The following is a 27,425-nucleotide window of genomic DNA, read 5'->3' as shown; positions in this document are numbered from 1 at the left end:
ATTTTGATATGCTTGTTATTGTAGAAAAGTGAATGAAAGAGTGGCTAGAGTTAGCAATGATAGAATTCATTTATTACACATTCTTTTATGTTAATTACGATCATTTGTTTTATGTTATTAGCCCAAAGTGCACATATATTACATTAGCATTAAAAATCTATCTAAATTTCTAGATTTTGTACACTAGGAATATTTTGATTTAAAAATTAAATTTTTGAAAAAATATATGAGAAAAGTTGAAAAACATATTTTAAGTGTAGAAGAAGAAGAATCAAATTAGATTTTACAAATTCATTTTAGTTTGAAAGTAATTAAATAAAAAGTTAATACTTTTCATTAATTTTCTCAAGTGTATTCTTTTAACCTAGTTTTGGACTTGAAATTGTGTAAGAATTTTGTATAGCTTTGTGCACTCATTACTTGGATATTTCTAATAAATTCTCCCTTCTAATTATAAATTTAATTCTACACTTTAATTAAATTTTATAATGTCACATTTTATTAAATTGAATTATATATAGTTTGTGACATAAGTAAAATGTGCATATGTATATTCATTAGGCAAATGTGCTAAGACTTCAAGGAGGCTAAATGTGATTGTATATGTAACATTCTACAAAATTTAACTTAAAGTTAATTGAATAATTAAGGACAAATTAAGAGTTATCTCAGATTGAAAGAAAATATACGGATAGCTAATGGGCCTATCGAACACTAATTAGGACTTAAAATTGGACCGTAGGTGGTATTAGGCCACATTTGAGCCCAATTAGACGGATCATGTTTGGCACCTTAATTTTTTGTCTTTGACCACATCTAAAAGTCTCTTGGCTGTAGCCAAAACTTAATTTTTAAGCCTCCAAATCTACATTTTAACTCAAAAAATTAGAGAGTTAAGTGAAAGTTTGAAGGTGAACGAGGAGAGCTCTACTAGAGTTTGTTATAGGCATCCAATTGAGTCTATTTAGAGCTTCTAATTACTCGGGTAAGCACCTACATCCTCTTCTCTCCTCTCTCGTTCACTTTCATCACTATTTTTGAGTAGTTCTTTAGAAATCCAAAAATAAATTGTGATTTTGCATAGAATTTTGACTTTAAAGGGATTAATTTTGTTTATTTAAATGTATAGCCTTTAGGTTATAATATTATTGATGTTTTAAGATTTAAAAATGAAGTTTGGTATAAACCCTAGAGCTAATTAGTTAAGCTAAGGAGGTTATGAGTTCTTAAAGGTGTTGATTAGACTAATGAGAGTCTAAGTAAATTAATAGAATCTAAAAATAGATTTGGTTGTGAGTAAATGACCACAATGAGATTTTTAGGTTTAGGCTTTGATTAGAGTTAATCGAAGATAATTATTCATTGATGACTATTGATGTGTTTGATTGATCATTGTTGGTGCTATTGAACTTATTGGAGGCTTCATTTGATATCTACGAGTACTCTTGGATGGTAAACCAAGAGTTGAGGTAACCAAAAATTTAAGTATAGTATATCATTGTGTTTGCATTTATACTTCAAGCATTATTATGGATAGCTTGAAATGAGCAAAATGAGTTTATGGATGAATGTTAATTTTGAACTATTACCCAAATATGAAACATAACTCATTATGATGAAGTGTTTGGTAATTATATTTATATAAATGTTTAGCCCAAATTGCCTATGAGATGAATGTGTTAACATGATGAGGGTTCATAATTGATGATGTTGGAAGAGATATGGTATGCATGCATATTTGTGATGAAATGTTTAATCATTATGTTTATATAGATGTTATTTGCTATTTGAAATATGAGTTGTTGGCTTGAATTGGTTATGAGTTAATTATATAACAAATTATTGTAAACTATAACATGGTGCAAACTATAATAAGACTGCAAGTTCTAAAAATTATGAGGATGATGAATTACTATGATATGCATGGGCTTATATTTGTATTTGTTGATTGAATTTGTATGATTATAATGGATAGGAGTTTACCTTAGTATTGCAGAGGGATTATGATAAAAAATTCAAGTGGTGTAACCTCCACTAAGTTTGCACATAGTGGTTGGTATATTTCTATACTATATGTGCTTAGTATTGATAACAACCTATAGGTGTGGTATGGATCAGACATGATACTTAATATCATCGGTCTTGGATTAGATGGTGTAAGTTGGGCACTTATGACACCCCAAAATTCAAGTAAGGGGAATTTATGGTCCGAGAGTGAGTTTGGGAGCCTTTGGCCGGATAACCCTTCACAATTAGAGAGCAAAGCTAGTCCAATCACATGAGCTAAACCTGTATGAGATAATAGCTTATAGATTTAGTCAGATAATATAAGGAATGGTATAAGGTAGTTGCATTTGATCATACAAAACACAATATAAAGATGTATTATGAATAATGTTGATTTGCCTTATGTAATATTAAATACATAATTGTTGTGATTGCCAAACTTTAGTATGCTTGATTAAATTACTTGGTTACTAAGATATTTATCTCACTCTCATAGTTTAATGTTTACAGGTGAAGATCAAGCTAAGGGCAAAGGGAAGGCCTATAAAGTTAGAGACTGAGTAATCAATTGTAATATCTCTAGTTTTATCTGTTATGTCTAATTTGAATATAATTTTTTCTAACTAGGAGTCTTTTATATTAACTTATGTTTATTTAAAATCCACTTGTATTTATAGTCTTACGCATTGAATTTAGTCATTTTTAAATTGCCTTGGCCATAATAGGGTCCAAACCCTTAATCTAACTATGGTAGTATTTCAAGATAGTTTAAAAAAGTATATTTTGACCAATTAAATGAATTTTACATGTTTTGGGTGACTATTTAGCTTGACAGCAAATAATTGCATTTTCACCCTCTTGTTATGTGCTTTATGGTGGTTGGGTAGTCAATTCTTGTATGAAGAGTTTTTTGATACTTATAACTATTTGGACAAGTGTATTATAACTTACTGAGTATGGTTCAAGCTCTTGTGAGCACTAATAGCTTATGGTGTGAGATTTGGATGCTTGTTTGATAGTTTTAAAAGCAACAATGTAAAATTGTAGCATCGGGTGTCCAAATTTTTGTCTGATGTCAAATTGACATAAAACTAAAACCACTAGCTAGATTAGTATTTTAATATAACATGAGTTATACCTCAAAAGCCCATAAAAAATGGATGTTACAAATTATAAAAATGATAGGGTTAAGGTGTAATGTTTTTCTTAAACTATTCTCAAAAAAGCAATGTTGTCTCTAATTTATTCATCATAGCAATATTACCTCTAAACTAATTAAGGGTGCATTTGGTTTCTCTCATTATATTTAACATTTGAGATGGACTTTTAGACTTTTTACATGTTAAAAGTTTTTGGGTAATTTTTTAGGGAGTAAAATGACTTTCAAAAAGTGAGCTAAAATGGGATTGAAATGTGTATTTTAAAACTTTACTTTTTGGTGGATTTAAATGTGGGTTTGAAATGTGGATGCTATTTTACTCTCTTATCATTTTATTTAAAAAAATAGTTAATTCATTAAAATATATTATTATTTAAATAATAATAATTAGATATTAATTTTTAATATTGTAAATTGAATAATTAATTATGTTAATTTTTAACACTAATGTACAATAAAAATTACAAATCTTTGTCATAAAATTACAAATTAGAAAAAGATAAATAGTTGAAGATCAATTTTTTAGCATTATAAATCAAATTTTATATTATTTAAAATCTTTATCATATTTTTTAAATATTTAAAATATATTATATTTGTATAATAAAAATTATAAATCACCATAAATTAATATTTTTTTTGGTAATCATACATTTAAAAGTATATTTTACTATCATAATTCAAACAACTTTTAATTTATCAAATTAATTTTTAAAAAAATGCGTCTAAATATAAATTTTGTTACAACAATTGACTTTTATTAAAGTAATTTTTACTAAATAAACTTTCAATAAATAAATTTTTGACAAATTGAAATCAAACACACACTAAATTAAATAAACGTTCGTTGCTGTAACTAGTAGGACCCTCTTTTTATGAGTTAAGGTATAATTTTATCCCTAAACTATTTTTAGAGAAGTAATATTACCTGTTTAACAATCATAAAATTAAACAAAATAAAATTATGATAATATTAAATAAAATAATATTAAATGTATATATAAATATAAAGTTGTAATAATATAAAATAAAAATAATATTAAATGTATATATAAAATAAATATAAGAAAAAATATAAATTGTAATTTTATAACTTGTCAAATATAAATGAATCGTGATTAAATTAGATATGAGTAAATTCAAAAGTATTTACATTTACACCTATAACTATCAACATTTTTATACAAAAATGATCTTAAATTATATTTTATACATGTGAATTGTTTAAAAATAAAGTTGACTTTTAGTAGGATCGAATTTTTGAATTTTTTTTCTATTTTTTTAAAAGTTTTTAAGCTTTTTTTAATATTATGTTTAAAATTGTTTAATTTTTTAAAAACCGCTCTATTTTCCAATTCAACTTAGTTTATGACTTCATAGTGGCTTAACTCTTGTCTAATGTAGCTCAATAATGAAAATAATTTTTGGTCCAAATCAAGTCACTAATGAGAGCTCCGGTCAATAATTATAGGTGCAAATATATATATTTTTAAGGCTACTTATATCTAACTTAACCAAGATTCACTTATATTTGATAAGTTGTAAAATTATAATTTATAATATTATTAATCTATGATATTTTATTACATATTATAAATCTTTTTTATATTTTTTTGTGTATACATTTAATATTATTTTTATTTTACATGATTATAATTTTATATTTATAATTTAATATTATTATAACTTTATTTATTTAATTTTATAATTTTTAAACGGTAAAGGCAATATTACTCCTCTGAAAATAGTTTAGAGGTAAAGTTGCACCTTAACTTATGAAAAGCAAGTCCCACTAGCTAGAATAATGGATGTTTAAACAGCAAGAATGACATTATTTTGATTTAATTAATTTAACAATATTGATATGATGAGTAGTTTAAAAGTATCATTAAAAATTTAAAAATTTATAATAAATTAATTATTAATATATAATAATATATTATTGATAAATATAATAAATTAATTATAATATAAAATATAATAAATATTAGATTGTTTGTTTGATTTGATTTAAATTGTTGTTTGGCTTTTTCTTTTAATATAACATGAGTCATACCTCAAAAGCCCATAAAAAAATAGACAGTAAAAATATAAAAATGATATAGTATAACAATATTCTTCTTTAATTCTTCACTCAAGGTATTCCAGACTAGTCCAAAAGTTCGGTTTGGTATTAGGCTTGCAGGAGGGTCCCACTTTCGTCTGGGTGACAAACGCAACCCGCCTTGTGAAAATTCACGAGTAACTGAAAGCTTCAACAATCTGTGTCCTTTTTTCATCATCCATCAAGATCAATAATCGTCTTCAACTACTTTCTAGAAATCACTCCAGAGCCTGAAATGAAAATCAAACCATATCAGATTCAGCAATTCCCCAGAAACTCAATTGCTTCATCATGGGGAACCCAATTACACCCACCTCCTCCTTCAAACCTCTCTTCTTTGTCTTCCAATCAAAGCTCCTCTGTTTCGCTCTGCTCTTTCTCTTGCCTCTCTTTACTTCACTTTCTCTCAATCCAAACAATGTCGCTTCGCGTCGTCGTCTCTTTCCTCTGATCCTATATTGACTTCTCTGTATTCCTACCCTTCATCTTATGGAGAGCACAAGTATGCTATTCCAACCACCCGTTCTACCTGCTCTTCTCCAATTAAGTTTTCTGGTATGGACCATGATTTCCCCCCTTTTCTCTTGTGATTGACATGATGGATTTGGGTTGATGGATTTGTTTTTTTTTTTTTTTTTTTTGCAATTCAGATTACCGGGATGTTCTGAAGGTAATCGACAATTACCGCAACAACACTCCGTCTTCCTCGCGGGTTCTAAGGTATATGCAGGGTAATGCGGATAGCTTTGGAGGGAATTTCAGTACACATGTGAGGTTTTCCTATTTCGATCATCAAGGCCATGATACCGTAGTCCCCTGTGGTTTTCTGAAAGATTTCCCAGTAAGTTATTCTGGTAAGTTCCTCGTTAAAACGTCTGAATTCTCCTATTTTTCTTCCGTCAGTTTTTCGTTCCATCATGTCTGAATTCTATTGAATAACTGGTTCCTGAATTTTGATGATCAGTCGGCTTTAGTCCTTAAAATCAGTGACACACCAAAATACTGATTTACTGGGAATTTGCTGTGTCTCCACCATTAAAAAAACTTCACAATTCAAAGATGAAATCGTTCTGTTAGGCGGAATTATGCTAGTTGTGAATTGCTTTTGAACCTGACTGATTTGGAATATTATTGTTTCCAGAATTCATTCTCATTGTGTAGGTCATGAAGTTATTTTGATTCTAAACTGAACATTGACGTTCTGGTCTCCTTATTCAGATCGAATTGCCATGGAAAAATGCGACGGAGTAGTTGTAGTTTCAGCAATCTTCAATGACCATGACAAAATCCGGCAGCCAAGAGGCCTTGGGTCAAAAACAACGGAGTATGTATGTTTCTTCATGTTCATAGATGAGGTTACTCTCAAGGAGCTTAACACTATGGACTACTAAATTCAACACAGTCAAGTGAAGACAAGATAGGTGTATGGAGAATCGTGAAGGTTTCAAGCCAAAACTTGTACCAAATCCAGCAATGAATGGAGTTATACCCAAATTCTTGGTCCATAGATTGTTCCCAAATTCCATATTCAGCATTTGGATAGACGCAAAGCTGCAATTAGTGGTTGATCCATTGTTGTTGATTCATTCACTTGTTATAAATGAGAATGCAGACATGGTTATATCGAAACACCCATATTATATTCATACCATGGAAGAAGCAATGGCTACTGCGAGGTGGAAGAAATGGTGGGATGTCAATGCCTTGAAGATGCAAATGGAGACATACTGTGAAAATGGATTACAGCCATGGAGTCCAAGCAAGCTTCCTTATGCTTCAGGTACGCTTTTGGCATTTTAATTACAAACTTTGTGCTTATACTAGTTATGCCGAATATATTTTTTTTTTTTACTTCTTTTTCCATTAAAATATTGTTATATACAATGAGTGCGCGTGCAAGAGACTTGATTTAGTTCATTTCCTATTTATTCAAGGCTAAGCGAGAGAGAGAGAGAGAGAGAGAGGAGAGAGAGGAGCGAGAGAGAGCGAGAGAGAGAGAGAGAGAGAGAGAGAGATTTATACTCTCCTAGAATTGGAAGACATCTCAGCACTCATATAAACCAAAAGTAAGCTGAATTAATTATGAATAAAATTAAGTATAATTCTTTAATATTTATTATCAAATTTTTCAATAAAAGTTTAAGATACCCTTTTACAACTAGTATGGTTTTAAAAGTTTCTTGTTGCATGATATGCTTAATTTAAATAATAACTGAGTTTCAACCCAAGCATTTAGATGATTAGATAATCATGTTAAGAAACTTAAAAGCCTAATTCATCCTTTGAGAATGTATATAAAAGTAATGGGGATGGCTAATTCATCCTTAAAAAGCCTAATACATTGGGGATGGCTCGTCTAAGTAAAGTCTAATTCATAGGGGTAAGTTCATCACTATAGGCTTGCTCTTATTCAAAATGCTTGCCAATGAAGGCTATATGAATTGAGCCATACTCCTAACTGTGATACATGGGGTTTCTTTTTTTTCATTGTAAGAGCTTGGGAGAATCAAAAGAAGATTTATAATTGAAGTAGGAATAAGGATTGCATCAAATTTCAATGATAATCTCACAATAAATGCATAGTTCATATTTCATGGTCCCAGAGTAGTTGTGCCACTACCTCTGAAGTGTGTGGTCCTAAACCAAAAGGCCTTGGATATGTATTGACATTCAAGTCACGGTAGCACAGTTTTTAACACGTTAGGGGTGCCAACGTTCCTTCCCCACCCCCCCTTTTCCAGAGTTGCATTTGTTTGGTTCCATTTGCCTCTGCATGTGCACCTATTTTTAATCGTGACACCCACACAAGGGTTTCTCATGTCTCTATCAAATAAAGGGAAAGTAAATATGACACCGAAACTAATTGTGTCTTCTTCGTATAAAAATTGTACCATGCTACGATATTTCATTGACACAGTAGTAAGACCATTGCATATTTGACCTTCCTATCAAATATGACATAATACTTTAATTTCCTTATAAATACTAAACAAATTTTCACATGATCATAGCTGAGAGAGGAAACATAAATCTTGACTCAAAATATTTCTTTGGAATAATTTTTTATGAAGTTGGAACAAAAACAGAGTCATGTTGATGCTTGCATTTGCCATGATCACCTCAAAATACTACGTATTTTTTGCTATCATAATTAGAATATCCTTAATTTTTTTTACTCTCTTTTTTCAAGCAATCTTAAGAATACAACCCCAAATCACGCTTAATTTTAATTGCTTCTCATTTCACATCTTCAAAACACACACCATGTTCTTTCCTGTTTGCGGGCACATTTAAAGTTTCATATCCCAAATTATTTTTGAAAATAATTGAACCTGAGTGATTAGAGAAAAAAAAATGACTGCATCACATTATGTCATAGCATGTCTCATATCTGTACTGTAACAAAGTTGAAAAAACATTTCCTCTTGTTGCTCCTGTGGCAGATGTTCCAGACAGTGCTCTGATCCTGAGGAAGCATGGGTTGAGCAGTGACCTATTCTCTTGCCTCATGTTCAACGAACTTGAGGCATTTAACCCAAGAGACCAATTGGCCTTTGCTTTTGTAAGAGACAACATGAAACCCAAGATGAAGTTGAACATGTTTGAGGTTGAAGTTTTTGAACAGGTGGCAATAGAATTCAGACACCACCTGAAGCACATTGAAGCGGCCAACACTGCCACCAAAATGTCCAGCGCTCTGAAAACCAACAGAGCAGTGTCAGATTTGTTGTTTGTTAATGGAAGCTCTGGCAGCGGGTGCCACAATTATCTAATCACAATGTGGGGTGAATCCCCACGATTGATACCCAAAAGTTAATTACAGGATAGCTATGTTATTATTGTTATTTGTTTCTACAGAGAAAAGCAAAGGGTGAGAAAGAAATAACAAACAAAAGAGCCTAATTATTGGTCCTGTCTTCTTCTTCTTCTTTCTTTTTTTTTAAATAAACATGGATATAATATATTAATAAGAAGAGTTACAATCATACAGAAACCACACCTGAAAACGAAGAAAAACACCTCAAGTAATTCTAGTTACGATTTCATCATTCACTACCTTACTACAGTAAGGTGGGGATGATCAAAAGCCCAGAACGAGTAAACTAAAGCATGAGATTAAATCGCTAACAAATTCACACTTCATTAGTCTCTCAAAAAGTAAAATTAAAAACAAGTAGCCAATTTCTCTGGAAAGACTCGCTTATGGTTTTGTCTTTTGGCAAAGCGTTAAATTATACAGTTCATTCGAAGGAGACTAACGTTTTGGGAAAGAAAGGAAGGGAAAGAGGGAAAGAATCACTCTTTCATTTCAGCATATTGTTAAAGCTGACAACGTGGGACAGGTTGGCAGGAACTTTCTGGTCTTTTGCACTTTTGTGTTCACCGCTCTTTTCTAGATTATCTTTGCTGGATCCCTTTTTTCAATATTTAATGGTTTTGTTGTAAAGCAAGGTAGAATTGGTTGATCCATGGTTCATGGCTGTAATACATTTATTTATTAATTAAATATAAATAAACAGCATTTTTTTTTCTTGGACCGTAGTTATGGGGATTGCTTTAGAGATTGGCATGAAAGTTCGGCGTTGCCTTTTTTAAAATATATATATATATATATATCAATTCATTTTTTATTTGATGGTTTTACTATAAAGGGAGGGAAGATTATTCATGGATTTATCAAATTGATCTATTTTAAAACAATACACTTTGTTTTATTAAATTTAGGATAAAAGAATAAAAATGGCCTAATTTTTTTTTTTACAGAAATGCCTGATATTTTAAATTTTTTGTTGAAGCAATTTTATTCTAAAACTTTTAAAAAATGAAACATTTTCTTATACCATTAACTTACACTACCCATTGATCGGTATTGATCGTTAAACCTTGCCATTGACTAACAATTACTTTGAACAAGATGAGGAGGGAGAGGAGGAAACAAGAGGAAGGAGAAGGCAACATGTATAAAGTTGTTTGTCAAATGCAAGATTTAAGGGCCAACGATTAGTCAGCTTAATGGTGGGGTTAAAGTTCTTTTTTTTTTTTAGAAAATTTCAGGATAAAATTATTTCAAAAAAAAAAATTTAGAACACCAAGTGCCCTTAAGTTCTAGTTCATTTTTCTTCTTTTGTTCTTAAATTTATAAGTTTAAAAAAGTGGTTAATATGATGGTACAAAAACCTCTCCTAAAATGATTTTTTTATGGCTAAAATATATATTGAGTCATTTAACTTTACACAATATTTTATTTTAATTCATTAACTTTATATTTAGTTCTTTAACCATAACACTGTTGATTTTATTTAAACAAATTTTTATATTAAATTTTTAAATATTAACATATTAAGTTTAATTTTTTAAAAATAACAATGATAGACACAAAAAATAATCATTTAAAACTAATAATGTTAATTTAAAGAATTAAAAAAATACTTTATAAAATTAAAGGATCAAATTAAAATTTTAGATAAAAATAGAGAATTAAAAGTATACTTAACTCTTTTTTATTTATAAAGTTAAAATTTTCAAGATATTCTCTTTTTACTTAATTCAACTACTATTGGTTTTTCATTTTTTTATTAACTTCACCTTTGGATAAATTCAAAAAAAGAGTAATATGCAAAACTACAACGATGATTTAAAAAGTTTAAAGCAATATATCACTTGAAATTTTACTAAAACTTTGAAATTATACATGTCTTTTGTTTCTCTCTCTATTTTTGGTACAAATATGGGCTCAAAGGCCCAAGAGAAATAAATTAAACGGATAAATTAGCCATTGGTCCAAAAAAAATTTTATATCCAAAAAATATGTAACAAATTTTTGAAGATTTAAAAATATGACCTATTTATATTAATATATAAAAAATTTATTATTAATATATAAATAATTTATTATTAAAAATTTGAAAGCTTATAAGGGATTTATCATTGATTTATAATTATATATCATTGACATATATAATAATCAACTATAATACAAAATATGTTAAATGTTAAGTTATTTAGTTGATTTGATCATATAACATGGACTATATCTACAAAAGCCTCCAAGTGAAACACAATCTAAAAACAATAAAGAAAACAAAGTTTTGCATATCTCCCTTTAAATAAATAATAATAAATTATATAATTTTTTTTAAAATTTTTGCTCCAGTATCCTTGGAGCTCAAACTTGATACTTTTAATTAAGTTAAATTAACCTCTTAACCAATTAATTTAAATGTCTGGTGATTTTTATTTTATTATCGAAGTCTGGAAAATATAGAAACATCCAAAAAGGTCTTTTGGGAAATCTACCAAAAAATATATTCTATTATTAATTGAAAATATGAAAATGATTTGTTTCTCATAATAATTTTCTATTATTTTTTGTTACATTACTTTTCCTCCTTGATTTTGTCTGGACCAATCAAGTATCAATATCAACCAATCGCTCCCAAAATGGCCTCCTTAATGTTTTTTTAATTTCTCTATAATATATATTAGTGGTTTGGTTCTATTGTATTTTTCTCTAACAATCGTCTTGAATTTTTAATAACAATAATATTGTCTGATCACTTCATGTCGTTTTCCTTAATAAGTTACAATCATCAAGCATAACAAGCAATCTATTAAAAAAAAATTACATTCAACCATTACTTACCAACTACAAAAATATTATATTAAATTATTGGCTAAGTGATGTTACCAAGCACAGATCAAAATATTGAAGCATGCCCTGCATGAATACTTCCTTTAATTTTATTTATAAGTTACTTCATACATTTTCACTGGAACTAAGGAGAATTTTAAATCTGATTAACTTATCTTAAAATTTAATAAGTTTTTAACTTTATCCCTATTAAATACCTACTCTAAAAATAAAATACTTTAACATTTAATGACCTTTTTAACATTGAATAGAGGCAAAAAAGTAAAGATAAACATAACAATCATTGAAATGCCCTATAAATAGGACTAAAATAAATATCCTCTCTCTATCTTATAAATAAGATTAGAATGGTAACTTTCAAGGGATCCACTGTCAATGGGTGCTGAAAAGGATTCAGTATTATCTGCTGCTTTTCGATGAAAGTTGATTGCTTGTCTGATCATCATTATTGGTCTGCATTTAGACTTCAATCCACCAACACATCTTTCTCAGCAAGAATTTAACAATAGCTTCTACCATTAGCACGCATTGAAATGCATGCAAACACCAAAACAAACACGCACCCCCATCCCCCAATTTCATAATCATCACCATTTCAAAAGGCCAGATTTTATCTTGAATTTTACATGACTCCTACTAAAACTACTTCCTCATCACACTTTCATCTTGACCCATATGTGCTATATCCACTTGTTGGGGGAAGTTTCTTGATTGTGTCATGATCTTACTGGTTCTCTTTCGTTTACTTTCCTGTCCCCAGACTTGCTCAATCTTATCTCTTCGATCGCCTTGAGCACACAATCTCCTGATCAAGTATAGTGCACTCATTTCACTATATAGTACTACAAAAACCATTTCTGAAAATTCTATGATTCCTGAAGCATACCTCATCACATGTGGAATGTAGAGTTATACTAATCCCAATGATCATGCAATCTAAAATCTCTCCTAGCCCTTTGTCCAGTCCCATCTGAGCAGCTGGCTTCCTCTGTTAATTTAGATAACCAGTCAAACCGTCGTAAAGCGCTTGCAAAGGTACATTCCCAAAAAGATAATTCTTCGATTGAAGTAAGTGAGCTTTCCAAGTTTACCTGCAAGTGATGGTCAAACTCTGTTTCAAAGGAATTGAATTCTTCGTGAGTCTCCACGGGAAAATCTGGGAAGTATAAGGAGCATTTATTTCCCAAATTTTCCACCACAACGTACTCTTGATGATTTGCACGACCTTTGATTTTCTTCTTGACCCCTCCAGTTCCCTGGATTCAACATCTTGTACATAACTTGCAAATCAACATGCCATATCTCGCAACATTTGCAAATTTGATTTTACTATAATAATCACTAACTTTCCAAAAATAGTCACACGGTATTCGCGTCATCACTTCAGAGTTAGATATTATCCAATTCGCAATCTTCGCTTCGCTATTCACTATTCTTGGCTTTTCTCCTTCCAAACACTTACGTTCTCCCTCCAAATTTTCTCTTCTTCCTTATGCCTTTCTCCTCGCAAATTTCCCTCCCAAATTCCCGAACGCTAATTCGGTGAAATTCCGCAACCAACATTTCCCTTTCCCCTCTCCCATTCACTTCCACCCTCAAATCACAAATTCAAATCGCATTTGCAGCATCAAAATTATTCAAAATGACGAGCATATACATAGCACGTCACAGAAACGAAGCTGAGGTTTACCATGGCGAAGCCATCTGCAAGAAGAAAGCGAGCGAACTGCTCGGGGAATTCTGCCTCCCGTCAGGCTTGCTTCCCTTGGACGACATCGTAGAGGTGGGGCACAACCGCATCACGGGGTTCGTGTGGCTGAAGCAGAAGCGAAAGAAGGAGCATCGGTTCCAACGCATCGGACGTGTCGTTTCCTACGAACCGGAGGTGACGGCGTTCGCGGAGGAGCACCGAATGCGGCGGGTGACCGGAGTGAAGACGAAGGAGCTGTTCATCTGGATCACGATCGCCGACATCTCCGTCGACAATGACGATGCCGGTAAGATCACGTTCGCCAATCCCTCTGGCTTATCAAAGACGTTTTCTGTTTCAGCTTTCGACGGCGAGGCGGACGAGAGGGAAGGAAAGAAATAGGACGGTGCTCCATGCTAGCTTAAGAGGTAGTCAAAGGATACAAATGCTTATTAAGAAAAATGAAAACGTAACTAATGAGTAAATTAGGAGTTAATGAAAAATTGAAAGAGAAAAAGTTGAAATGGATTTGAGGTATCTGAGGTATATTTTTTGCTTGTAAATCCGACTATATGATTTAAATATTTTAAAATTTGAAAAGAAAACTCTTAAATTGATTATAAAAAACCTTCACAAATTGGGTAAATTATTTGAAGATTACACGGTAATTTTATTATATAAAATGTCTAAATTAGACCATATGAATGCATTCAGTGCCTCAGTTGGTTTCAAGCATGTCAAAATAGTTTTGCCTCAAAAGTAATAAAATTAATTACTTTTTCAACACACATCCAAACAGTTTTTAGCTTACAGGACAAAAATTAGCACGCAAACATATTAGTTGTAGGCAAACGATTGTTTAGACTTTGCAGATGTACTAATGTGAAGCTTGTGTGTTGACTGTTGAGTAATGAAATATAACCACCATCGTTAGTTTCCTTTGAAAAGGTCGAAATTCCTACTTTAAACAAAAATCTTGATGAATATTGCTTATTTTGAACATGGGAAATTAAAAAAAAAAATTAGCTAGCTAGGGAAGCTTTGTATATATCCATGCATGTAAATTAACGTAATGGTCATAATATATAAATCTGGCTGCTAAATTCAAGCTAATATCCGCCACCTGCCATGAAGAGTTCATCTTCAGGGATGCAGATCCAAAGTTCTTGTTGTGAACTCCGAGCGTTCTTCTCTTCCGCTTAGCATTCCAAAGACGTAGTTTTATATTTCTGTGTGATTTACTAGTTGTAATTGTACATATATACGTATAGGTATATATGTAGTCTCTCCTTGCGTTAATTGTTTATTGCATTAATTTTATTTATTGTGTTGCTTTACCTACTTCTTTGCAAGTAGCAAAAACGTATCATCAAAAAGTACAGGTATTTTGGACTTGATCCTCGAGATGCAAAAGCTCAGATTGAAGTGCAAAAGAAACCTAATGAAAACTAAATAGTGTTGTATATTAAATTTCTAAAAGCAGATAAAAATATTCTTAAAATTCCTTTTATACAAGAGTAAACATTTAATTCAAAGACACTTAATAATATAAATGGTATTAAAACTCAATTGGCTTGGTTGGTTGGGTCAATAAATTGATGAGCTGACCTCATGGCTAGTCTGATCAAGAATTTTGAACAAATAAAGGGTTAGATTTTATGTTTTCCCCCCCTCATTTTACTAAACTTAAAATGACATTTTTTTTGAATTAAAAAAATACAATTAGATTTTAATAAAAAAATATATAATCAGATTGACCTTGATTTAACCCCAATTTCAACCACTACTTACCTTTAAACTACTATTTCAATCAATTGAGTGATGAGTTCAGGTTTCAATACCTTTATAAATACGATTAATTTGTATCAAATGTCTATAGAGAGATAAAAAGAAGACATGGGTTACAAGCTTGGCCATATATATGCCTGATATATCAAGCGTTTAGCTTGTCCAATGCTGCACACTTCAAAACACCAAAACAAATGTTCAGAACCAATAAGCCGAACGCAAACCGAGAGAAGAAAAATATTTGTGATGAGCTAAATTTAAGCCTTTGGGCCTTTCTTGAAGTTATGAAAAGGCCTAAAAACTTTAAATTCGATTCCGGCCCCAAATTGAAAAGCTCACTTGGCCCGTTTGTTTTTTTTTTTTGGGTCGACCAATGTGTTACTTTAACTTAGGGTGACAATGATTAGCATGTTGCTCATGGTTCAATGTGTTTTATTTATTTATTTTATGATTTTTGGTTTGTTATCAATCAATTGCTGGAAGACATTTTTTTCGTAATTTATGCTAGACTAGACATACCTATGCAAGATATAGCTACATAAGAAATAGAGTCTAGCAAAAATCTGAATTGAAAACTAAATTTAGCAAAGGAGGGATAAAGTCTAGAAGTGTGTTGCCCCAAATACCAACAAATCTTCAAACTATGGTTGAAGCTAGCTCACAATTATTTTGGATCGCACAGAAGTTATTCCAAATTTTTTTTTTTTTTGACAATTCATAATGTTAATGAAAGGGATGCATCCAGGTTCTCATGAAATTTGAAATAAATAGCAATGTTTATAACTTATTAATTTTGTAAAGGTTTTTATGGATGAATATTTCAATTAAAGCTGTTTTTGGTATTAATATTGAAAAGGTATTCCATTAAAAATTAACAGCTAGAAATTCAAGCTATTTATTAGCAGGGGCAAAAAATAGTACTAATAATTAATAAACATTTAATAAGTAGAAAAATATGGTTAATTAGTTAAGTTAATGTTAATCACCGTTGTAATGGAATAATGGTAATGGAGTCGAATCTATGGAGTGTCGATCTAATCAATAATTTCAAGAGAGAATCATAAGACGCGTTTAGTCTTGAAAGTCGTCCCTTGCATTTCTTCGCGGCAACGAACCCAGAGGACAAAATTTTCTCTTACACACATATTCTTCGCGGCCTGTCAATGCTCTGTAGCATTCTGCACGATCGAATTCACCGCCCACAATTCTTTTCACTTTCCCGTTGGATTCACCCTCCAACTCCCCTTCAGGTTTCGATCCAATTCCGAAAGCTTCAGGTTTGATTCGTTGAATCACTGAAGCCGAGCCCAGCTCAGTGATCGGATCGAGCATGTCGAAGAGACTGCCCTACACGAATAAAGATGTCGAGTATGACAACGCCAAGTTTCGCCAACGCTCATTCATTAAGGTACCTCCCGGACATTAGATCTTAGCTGTGAAATCATCTGGAAAGTTAGCTATGTTATTGACAGAGACCCAGAATTTGATTAGTGTTTGTTATATTGTGGTTGGATTCTGTATTGGTGGTACTTGTATAATCTGCGGCGACAGAATTTCGATTGATGTCAACCTGAATGAGTGGAAAAAAGTTTTTAAGGATTTACAACAAAGCTGGGTTAGAGACTTAATGTATTAATGCGGAAAATTTCTAGATATCTTGACTCTGGTTCGCAAAATTATGTCCTTTTAGCTCAGCTGAGTTGCATTAAATTTGTGACTGATTGATCTACGCTAGATTAAGCTTGCTGGCCCTGTGGAAAAACAAATTATTGGTACCTGTCTAGGAAGGTGAAGGCATGATTTGAGTTACTGGCAAAAACGCGTCTTCTTGTATCTTATTCGCCTTATTATGATTTTTTTTCCCTTGCTTTCTAGAGTTGAAGTTGTTTTAGTTCATGCATAGGAAACGATGGTGCGAAATGAGAATATAATCTACTGAATCAAAGATTAATTTCTTCAATTAGGATATGTTCAGATTGCCTTACTCTAGATAAGTTTCTATTTTCCAGAGCATTTGAAAACACCTTTTTTTTTTGAGCAAAAGAGCATTTAAAAACACTTATTGGACCAAGGTTGCTGAGATGCGTGAATCTATTGAAAACTTGGATAGCATATGCTTTTCTTTGATCCAAGTATTAATTTGTATAACTTTATTTTTTGTGGATTGCTTCTGATCCTGATCTGCATTGTTTTTTCAATGAATAAGATTTGTCTTGGATATAGTATTAAATGTCCTGTATATTTGGCATGAGAAGCAGAATATTTGGATATGGTATTAAAAATATTTTTGGCATGAGGATATAGTATAAGTTTCTGTCATAGGTCTAATGGTGCATGGCTATTAAAAAATGGATCATAAAATGTTTGAGGTAATCGTTGTTGCTAATCCATTATGTGCTGCGTAAACGAGAGAACTTTATTATGATAAGAATGACAAGACATTGAGATTCTGGGAACTGTTTTTAAAATTTTACAAGGATTACTAGTTTACCTCTTTAGATTGTGAAATATGATCAATGTATGCTTCATGTTCATCACTTGGCACCTACTTAATCTTATTGAAACGGCAACCTTTGACCTTTAGTTCAGTTTCTAGAATAATTGGTTGTCATTGTCATCATCATTAACAACAACAACAACCATCTTTATTCCACTAGGTAGGATTGGCTATATAGATAACATGACTCCATTGTGCTCTATTATTTACCAAGTATTTAGAAATGTTGTTAACTAAGAGGTCTCGGTCAACAACTTACAAAAATGTTTTCTTTTGCCATTCTCTACCCTTCTAATAGGGCTCAATTTTTCTATTCTACTTTTCGCATGGGTGCCTCTGGTTTCTACGGCCTTCTTTGTACATGTCCAAATTATATCAAACAATTTTCTACCATTTTTCTCTCAATAGGTGCTACACCCACTTTTTTTCGTACGTGCTCATTTCAAATTTTATCTTTATGTGTATATTCGTCCATCTATCTCAACATTTTCATTTTTGCTATTCCAACTTTATGTTCTTGCTGTCTCGTTAAAACCCAACATTTGCTATCATATAACATTGCTGGTTTTATATCAGTTCGATAAAACTCTTTTAAATTTATTTGGTACCTCACAATTGCAAATATTCTTTTAGCTTTTTTCCAATTAAATCACTTAATTTGTATCTTATGTGCAATATCCTCATCAATTTTCCCATCATGCTGAATAATAGCTCCTAGATATCTAAACTTTTTCACTTAAGATATAATTTGATCCCCTAGTTTCACTTCCAAATTACTACTAACTAACCTCTTATAAAAATTACGATACAAATATTTCGTCTTATTTACTCAGGCGAAAACCTTTTAACTCCAATGTCTTCCTCTATAACTAAAGTTTATAGTTAATCTCTTCTCTTATCTCCACAATAGAAATTATATCATTCGCAAATTGCTTGCATTTAGGGATTTTCTCTTGAATATGCTCAGTCAAAACTTCTAAAACCAAGCCAAACAAATAAAGGCTCAAAGATCATCCCTGATAGTTTAATCCTTATACGAAAGTCCTTTGTTTCACCGCCAGATGTTCTTATACTAGTTATTTTCCCCTCATACATATCTTGTCTAGCTCTAATATAGGCAATTCGGCCACCCTTCCTTTCCAAGGCTTTTCAAATATTTCTCTTGATATACAGTTATAAGCTTTTTTCAAATCAATGAAAATAATATGAAGATCTTTACCTTTGCATTGATACTTTTCCGTTAACTTCCTTAGTAGATAAATCGCTTCTATATTCTCCTTACCTGGCATAAAGCCAAACTGATTCTCAAAAATACCAGTATCCAATCTCAATCTATGTTTAGTCACTTTTTTCTACAATTTCATTATATGACTTATAAGTTTAATCCCTATGTAATTAGTACAATTTTAAATATCCTCTTTATTTTTGTAAATAGGAACTAAGATACTTTTCCTCCAATTTTCAATCATTTTCTTGAACCGTAAAATTCATTAAATAATTTAGTTAGCCACCGCACCCTTTCTTCACCTAAACATTTTTACACTTCAATAGGGATACAATTAGATCCATTAGCTCTACTATTTGCCATCTTTTTAATAGTTTCCTTTGCCTCACTATTGCGTATCCTTCGATAGAATGACAAAATTTGTTCTCTTTCACAGGCTACTAAATCTTTCAAATTACTAGACGAACCCCCTCCATCATTTAAAAATTTAGAAAAGTAGGTATCCTATCTATCTTTAATATCACCATCTATGACCAAAATTCTTTCCCTTTCATCCTTTATGCATTTTACCTATTTCAGATATCTTGATTTTCTTTCCTTACTCTTAGCAATTTTATAAATTTTTCATTCTCCATCCTTTGTCCTAAAACCATTATAAAACTCTTCAAATGCTTTTGAACGAGCTTCGCTCACTGCATTCTTAGTTTCCTTTTTAGCTATATGATACCTTTCCTAATTTTCATCATTGTTACACAAATGGATGGTTTTAAAAACACTCTTTATATTTGATTTTTTTCTTGTACACTATCATTTCATTGTCAAGACTTCTTATCTCTCAGACCAAAACCTTTTGATTCTCCCAAAACTTCTTTTGCAACCTTTCTTACCTTCTTACCCATATTCTCCTACAAGATACTTGTACTTCCCTAAGACTACTAGATTCCTTCAGCCAAAAGACTTTGCTTAAAAATTTCTCGCTTCTCACCTTTTAAATGCCACTGCCTAATCCTTAGACTTATCACTTTTAGATGCTTTTGATTTTTATTCATAATACACACATCAAAGACAAGGACCCTGTGTTGTGTCATGACAGCATCCCTAAAAATCATCTTACAATTTTTACAGAGTCTTCTATCTATATTCCTTATTAAAAAGAAATCAATCTATAACCTTGAGACTTCACTTTTGTGAGTGGTGAGATGCTCATCCTTCTTCTTGAAACAAGTGTTGGTGATCTTAAAATTATAAGCTAAAGAGAAATAAAAAATAGATTGTCCTTCATTGTTTAGCTCTTCAAAACCAAAACCACCATGCACCCTTGCATAACGACTTGCCTTCCTTTCGACATGAATATTAAAGTCTCCTTCAATAAAGATCTTTTTCACTTTGTGATATGTGTTGAATCAACCCCCTCTAAGTCTTCCCAAAATAATTCCTTAATACCGACATCTGCCCCAGCTTGAGGTGCATAAACACCAATAATATTAACCGTCTCACGTTTAACAATCATTTTTAAGGAAATAATTCTGTCTCCAATCTTAACTTTTACCATGTTCTTCTTCCACTCCTTATCAGCAAATGGGTGTGTGTGTGTGTGTGTGTAAAATTATAACTTCTAGAATAATTGATCATACATATGTAAAAAAAAAAAAGATTAATAATGCATGGTAGAAATAGATGTATTACATGTAAAGTTCCTGTTTAAACTTCTCCAAAATAATAACAAAAATGGTATTAATTTTTCATCTTTTTTTTTTAGTGCCCATTTATTTTTGCACTCTTTTTATGTATGACATTGAATTCTCATTTGTTCAGTGAATATCAAATTACTACTTTTAAATTAGTGTCTTTCTGTGCCATAATCTTTAAAGGACAAGGGATTTACTGTCTCTATTTTCCAGGCCTTTACTCAGAGCTTGGCCACTAGCAATTTAAAGCGTGGTTGTACCAGCTGTAGCACAGGAAAGTTCCTACTTTTACTACTGGTATTTGGTTTAGCATATGTTATGCTGACTCACACTAGCCCTGGTCCTGTAGTTTCTGATAATCAAGCAATTGGCGACAGAAAAAGTGAAGGTAACCTCATCACCAAGGGTGGAATCACGCTAAAAAGCCTCTTGAGGCGGCCTCCAAGGCTTCCTCCTAGATTACCGCCTGATTCTAAAGGTAGCAGTAATAATATTGGTCATGTAAAACAAGATGCTGGTTCAATGTGGACTACTAGGCAACAAAAAGTCAAGGATGCTTTTATTCATGCATGGTCTGGCTATAAAAAATATGCATGGGTTTTGATGAACTCATGCCACTCAGCCAGCATGGAGTTGATGGATTAGGAGGATTAAGTGCTACAGTGGTTGATGCTCTTGATACAGCCATGATAATGGGTATTGATGAAGTTATTGCCGAAGCAGGATCCTGGGTTGAAGCACACCTTTCTAAAAGAATTAGTGAAAAGGGCCAAGTAAATTTGTTTGAAACTACAATACGTGTTTTGGGTGGCCTTTTAAGTGCATATCATCTAAGGGGTGGAGAGAAAGGAATGAACTTAACACATGCAGGACCTGAACCAGCTGTTTACCTAGAAACTGCCAAGAATTTGGCTGATCGTCTGCTTTCTGCTTTTACATCCAGTCCAACTTCTATTCCATTGTCTGATGTTATTCTGCGTGACTCCTCAGCCCATCCAGCTCCTGGCGGTCTGAGCAGTACTTCTGAAGTTTCCACTTTACAACTTGAATTCAATTATCTCAGTTCCGTATCCGGTGATCAGAAATATAATGTGGAGGCTATGAAAACCTTGGATCACATGAAGACTCTCCCTAAGGTTGAAGGATTGGTTCCTATCTACATTAGGTATGGAAATGTATTAGATTTATATAATGTACATGCCTCACTTTGTTCAACCACAACTTTTGTTTGAAGTTCTAAACTATTTTGTGTGTTCAATTTCTCATTTTTACCCTTTATCTTCAGACATGCTCAAGCCATTGTAGACTTTTTCTCCTTTTTTTTTTAATGATTTTCTTCTAAACATTTGATGTTGTCTATGAACTTAATGCAGCCCCCATTCTGGCCAATTTAGTGGAGAAAACATCAGACTGGGATCTCGTGGTGATAGTTATTATGAATACTTAATCAAAGTGTGGCTTCAGTCTGGAGCTAGTCATGAGGGTAATACATCGTACCTATATGAAATGTATACAGAAGCAATGAAGGGTGTCAAGCATCTTCTTGTTCGAAAATCAATTCCAAATGGATTAGTTTTTGTTGGAGAATTGCCTTATGGATTAAATGGTGGTTTCAGTCCAAAAATGGATCACCTGGTATGCACTGACTCCTGCTTTTCAAGTTTGACATTGCTTGAACTTCATTTAGTGCCTTAGTTGCTGGACAATTTTTTTTTTTTTAATTCTAGTACAAAGAGTGCAAAGGGCTTCTTAAAATTATAACTCATGTTGCCATCTGTACTGTATTATGTCTTACTGACAGTTCTGAACAATAGATTAGTTTGTCACTGAAAGTTATTATCGGGAAACAGATTTTTTTTACTCCCTTCACAATAGTGACTTTTATTTCTCTCTCATGCCCTCAGTTGAGATTTTTTTTTTTTTTGAAAAAAGAACTATTAAATATTTAGATGTCAATTATGAATTTCTTATCTATTTTTCTAAAATTTAATTTTACCCTATAAACAAACAATTAACAGGGTGATGTTTCTGTTGACATTTACCACCTAACATTGATGCAAAGATAATTGCTGCCCGTGCAGGTGTGTTTCTTATCGGGTACTCTGGCACTTGGTGCCACCAAAGGCCTTACAAAGGAAAAGGCAATGCTAAACAATATGCTGAACTTCGAAGACATGGAAAATTTGAAGCTTGCTGAAGACCTGGCTAAAACATGCTTTGAAATGTACTCAGTGACTTCTACTGGTTTGGCTCCAGAAATTGCTTACTTTCATACCGAGGTTAGCAAGCCTTTTACTACATATTTTGGATTTATCGATTACAAAAATGAAAGCAATTCTAGCAGAGCAGCTTATACATTTTTTATCTGCTTGATGGTGGTCTGTAATATTGTTTACAATACATATTATTTGTTGCTAAGTGATGATTTGACTGGTATGCAGGAATTTTCTGAAGATGGTCTTGATGGAGGGAATAAGAGCTCAGGATATGTGAACGATATTATAATCAAACCAGCTGATCGACATAATCTCTTGCGACCTGAGACTGTAGAATCATTATTTGTTTTATACCGTATTACAGGAGATTCAAAGTATGCTTCTGTCCCCTCTTGTGTATTGGTTTAATTGATAACTGAATTTCCTGGGACTTCACCAAGAAACCCAGAACACAAGTTTAGTATTTCTTTCTTGATGTTTCCTCAATGACCCAATTTTACTGTGTTTCAGATACCGCGAATGGGGTTGGCAGATATTTGAAGCTTTTGAGAAATACACAAGGGTTGAGACTGGTGGATACACTTCTCTGGACGATGTAACTACTGTCCCTCCTAGCAGAAGAGACAAAATGGAAACTTTCTTTCTGGGAGAAACGCTGAAGTATTTGTACTTGCTGTTTGGAGATAGCTCTGTTGTTCCATTGGATAAATTTGTTTTTAACACAGAAGCACATCCTATACCAATCAATTTGAAGAAATGATACGTTTTTCTTCTGGCCGCAAAGACATTCAATCGACGGAAAACTTTTAGCCACCAAGAATGAAGTGGCACATAATGAGAAGCTTCTTTGAAGATAATTATGAATCCCTTGCACGGAGCAAGAGCATTTATTGTTGTAAAAGCACTGATTCGCTGGGATTTCAAGGAACACAAAATGTGGCAAATATTGTTTGAATCTTGCAGCTGCATTACAGCTCCCGACACTTTTGGTTATTGGACTTTATTTTTCCCCCACTTGTATTGATGAGATTGTAAAATTTTGTTTCAATGATTACTAACAAAGAGAAGCTTTTGTATATCATCTGATTTTCCAATGATTTCCTGGCTGGACAATATTGTTGTCAATATTTGATTATATCGTTGCCTTACTGTAAATTACATGCCATCTTCAATTTACGTTTTGACCTTCGATAGTTAACATAGTGACTGCAAATTTTCACTATTGCTGCAAAGGAAAAGGAGGTGATCACCATCTCGAATGACTCTTATGTCATCTATCTCTGCTTTCTCTGTATTAATAACTCTTGTAGGTTTTGATCCTGCAAACTTTTCTTCTGCAGTCACAAGATTATAATAGTTAGAGTGGGAAATTAGGCAAAGTAGGAACTTTTTTTTTTCTTGTTAGGCCCAAGATATTTCAGTTTTGTGTCCATATGTTCGGAAGTTTGATTTCCCTTTCTGTTTAAAAAAATACGGGGAATAGGGAGAAAAAGCTGGCCTTTTTCTTTGTATGCACCTATATTTATCAGCAAACTAATTATTATTTCTCTCAATTATAGGTTTAAAATAGTATTTCTTTTAAGATCAAAGCTTACCAGCAATCTTGAGCAGCTCTTCTATTGAATCAGGCAGAATAATCAACTTCCCATGCTGTCCGCGTGAAGTGCCGCTGCACTGGCCTATTAAGTGAATTGTGACTCTCTTCTTGTTGAATCTAGCTACTTCTCTATCGCTTGGACAATTAAGATTACTCGAATAAGAAGTTTTGTATGCACTCTCTAATGGGCAGTTAAATGATCTGGGATCATATTTGTTTTCTGTTTCTGGCTGTGTCGTTCCTAACATGGCTTAACATATCCGGCTCCTCAAAGTCTATTATTCTATATTCATCGGATCTCTCCCTATCTCCACAATTCATGAAGAGGTTAGAAGTGCTCTTTTGATTTTGCTGTTCTACCTGGTTTTTGATTTCCGACTTGCGAAATTCAGGGGCTTGGCGTTTGCATCTCTTTCGAGCACTACGTCAACCATCTCTGGATGCCCTTTGACTGTAGCAGCATGAATATTCCTTTCTCCATATTCGCTTGTCACCTCATGCAATGTAAGCTCTGAGTCTCTGAAGTTTCTATACCTTCGTTCTTGGACTAATGAATCCTGGTATGAACTGTTTGTGCGTGCATGAGAGACGCTTTCTCTTGCTTTTACTCCATCTACTTTTTCATGAAGGACCAATCCAGGCTCTGCATTTGGATACTCAAAACCCAAGCCTTCTTGTCCCTTTAATCTCTGTCAGTATGAATAACAAGCAGTTAAGACAATTTTGTAGATATTACTATTGCTGTTATTTTTGTTATTGCTTTTGCAGATTTTTAGAATAATGCATCTCTTATATATAAATAATCTCTTTATATAATAATCTCTCTATGAGGCTGTCTTATTTCCTATTTACCATGACAAGGTTATCCATTATGATTTTTGAATCTTCTGGATAAGCTTGAACAGCCTTCATTAACGAAGTTTTTTTGAGTCGTAAAACTTGAGAAAGCTCTGCAGTCCGAATAGAGAATGGTTGTGGCCTGTAGGTTAATATCCCAATCTCTCCAAATGTTTCTCCTAAAACTGCCTTCCCAACAACCTGAATTGTTCATGTGAACAGTGAGTCAGATAAAGTTGTGCCATCTAGTACTCTAATGAAAATAAAATGTTTGATTAATGTAACATACTTGATCATGCCCATCCATGTGGCGAACAAGATCCTGCAACAATTGGTCATTTGAATAGTAACTTTTATTAGTAGGTATTCTTTAAAAAGACCTTTGCTACATGATCATCTTCAACATTTATAAAATACTGATTGTCTCACTAATAGCTTTCAACTGTTTTGCTAAATATGGGATCACAAGATATTGCACCAGCCTCTTTTAAGAACTCATTCATAGTTAATTGACTATCTGTGTTTAGTTAACTCACCGCTGCACCTGAAACTAACACGTAAAGATCTGTAGGAACCTCATTTTGCAGTATCACATCTTCCTTGGGTGGAAAATACTCAGCTTCCATTTCTGAGGCCTGTTATTATAGTTACTTTGTCAGACTCGGCAATATTGATTGATTGATTGAAGTAACTAGTGAATCTACATTTTCCCCTAAGCAGAAGACGAAAGAAGGTGGAAAAGGAAAGAGGATGAGGATATAAAAGAAGGATGATAGGAAATACAGATCTTACCAGTTGGAAGAGGAAGTCATATGAAACTCCATGGAATAGGCAGACCTCCTTCAGAACAGGAAAGAAGAGATGATTGGCAATGCTTGAACGAATTGCCCTGGGCAGACCATTTAATGTTTCTTGTTGCTTCAATCCTTCTGTTTTAAACCTCAGACATAAATGTGACAACATTTGATCTTGTAGGTGTGATGCGGCAGATGATTCCTTGATGCAAACTCTGATGCTGCTCTAATCGTATCTCTCTGTGGCACCCAAAGAAGCATTGTAATTTGTTAGAAGAAAGTCCCTCTTATTTGAAATGAATACTACTTTTAAGCTCTGATGTTGCCAAGGTTAAGGGCAAAAAGAAAAAGATATCAAGTAGCTGTTAGGAGGACTTTTCTATGTTTGAAGGATTAAATAAAATGTCGAGTAATATCTAGCATAACAGTGATTGTTAAGAGAACTGATACTTGAAAAATCTAAAACTCTCAGTTGTTGCAGATGAGTGATAAATTGACCAGTAGAAGAGGCATAAGGTGAGAGCACTAACAAAAGTTTTGGTGTGGCTGGTCCAGTGAACCACAAGGTTTGTCATGTTTCCAATGATGTATGATGTTAATCCCAAATTGAAAAGCATGAACACAGTATCAAACAGCATCTCCCCAGGGTTTTGAGCATGTAAATCCCCATAGCCAGTAGTGGTAAGTGTTACAATGGACCAGTATATTGCAGTCACATATCTGTCCCAAAGACTTTCTTCTTTGAAATTTGGGTGCGTTGCACCAATCCAGGTCCTTTTGGAATCAGGATACTTCTCTGCAATTAGATAGCAAGAGCATCCAGCACAGTGTATGGCAAACATTGTTACCTGAAATTTGATGGAGGCGGTAATCGATAAGTCAACCAATAAATATAATAAAGTTTATATCAAGTCGCTCTATTCCCAAGCTGTAAATAGAATTTTATGAATAGTGTGACTTATTCTTCAAAGTCTGTGCAATGTACAAGGAAACACGTTTATCTCAATCAATTGAATTTGGAAAGGAAAGATATGAGCTTTAGTGGCTTACAGCAATGAGTTTTATGCACCTGGTCCAGAAATAGTTTAACGCGGAGTCTTTCTCAATTCTGTCAGAAAGTAAAGAGCAAGTAAGAATGTGATATTCTTATGATTGGAATTTTGAGGTGTTG

At 32.6% G+C, this 27,425-nt stretch overlaps 2 protein-coding genes and 2 pseudogenes across 2 annotated transcripts; 3 read left to right on the top strand and 1 right to left on the bottom strand.

Annotated features, from left to right (window-relative positions):
• The first annotated feature begins 5,383 nt into the window (after positions 1-5,383).
• LOC129299600 (alkaline ceramidase TOD1-like) lies at positions 5,384-9,160 on the top strand (annotated as a pseudogene).
• Positions 9,161-12,625: 3,465 nt separating this feature from the next.
• Positions 12,626-14,174, top strand: LOC129299601 (uncharacterized). Its single transcript, XM_054938081.1, has one exon. It carries the CDS (start codon positions 13,565-13,567, stop codon positions 14,012-14,014), a length of 450 nt encoding a protein of 149 aa, XP_054794056.1. The 5' UTR covers positions 12,626-13,564; the 3' UTR covers positions 14,015-14,174.
• Positions 14,175-16,453: 2,279 nt separating this feature from the next.
• LOC129299604 (mannosyl-oligosaccharide 1,2-alpha-mannosidase MNS3-like) lies at positions 16,454-24,102 on the top strand. Its single transcript, XM_054938083.1, is given in 7 exon segments — positions 16,454-16,808; positions 21,024-21,399; positions 21,402-21,975; positions 22,184-22,445; positions 22,892-23,089; positions 23,252-23,400; positions 23,537-24,102. Coding segments are annotated over 7 exon segments (1,887 nt in total). The 5' UTR covers positions 16,454-16,730; the 3' UTR covers positions 23,787-24,102.
• On the bottom strand, positions 24,078-27,362 carry LOC129299605 (potassium channel KAT1-like; annotated as a pseudogene).
• Positions 27,363-27,425: the final 63 nt, after the last annotated feature.

This window comes from Prosopis cineraria, unplaced genomic scaffold (genome assembly GCF_029017545.1).
Source record: "Prosopis cineraria cultivar Desert tree isolate PC_DT_omini unplaced genomic scaffold, ASM2901754v1 PC1226, whole genome shotgun sequence".
NCBI lineage: Eukaryota > Viridiplantae > Streptophyta > Magnoliopsida > Fabales > Fabaceae > Prosopis > Prosopis cineraria.
This window is presented reverse-complemented; position numbering and strand designations above follow the sequence as displayed.

Excerpts from the sequence above, each read along its gene's own strand:
- LOC129299601 (XM_054938081.1), top strand. The coding sequence starts at position 13,565 with ATGACGAGCATATACATAGCACGTCACAGAAACGAAGCTGAGGTTTAC.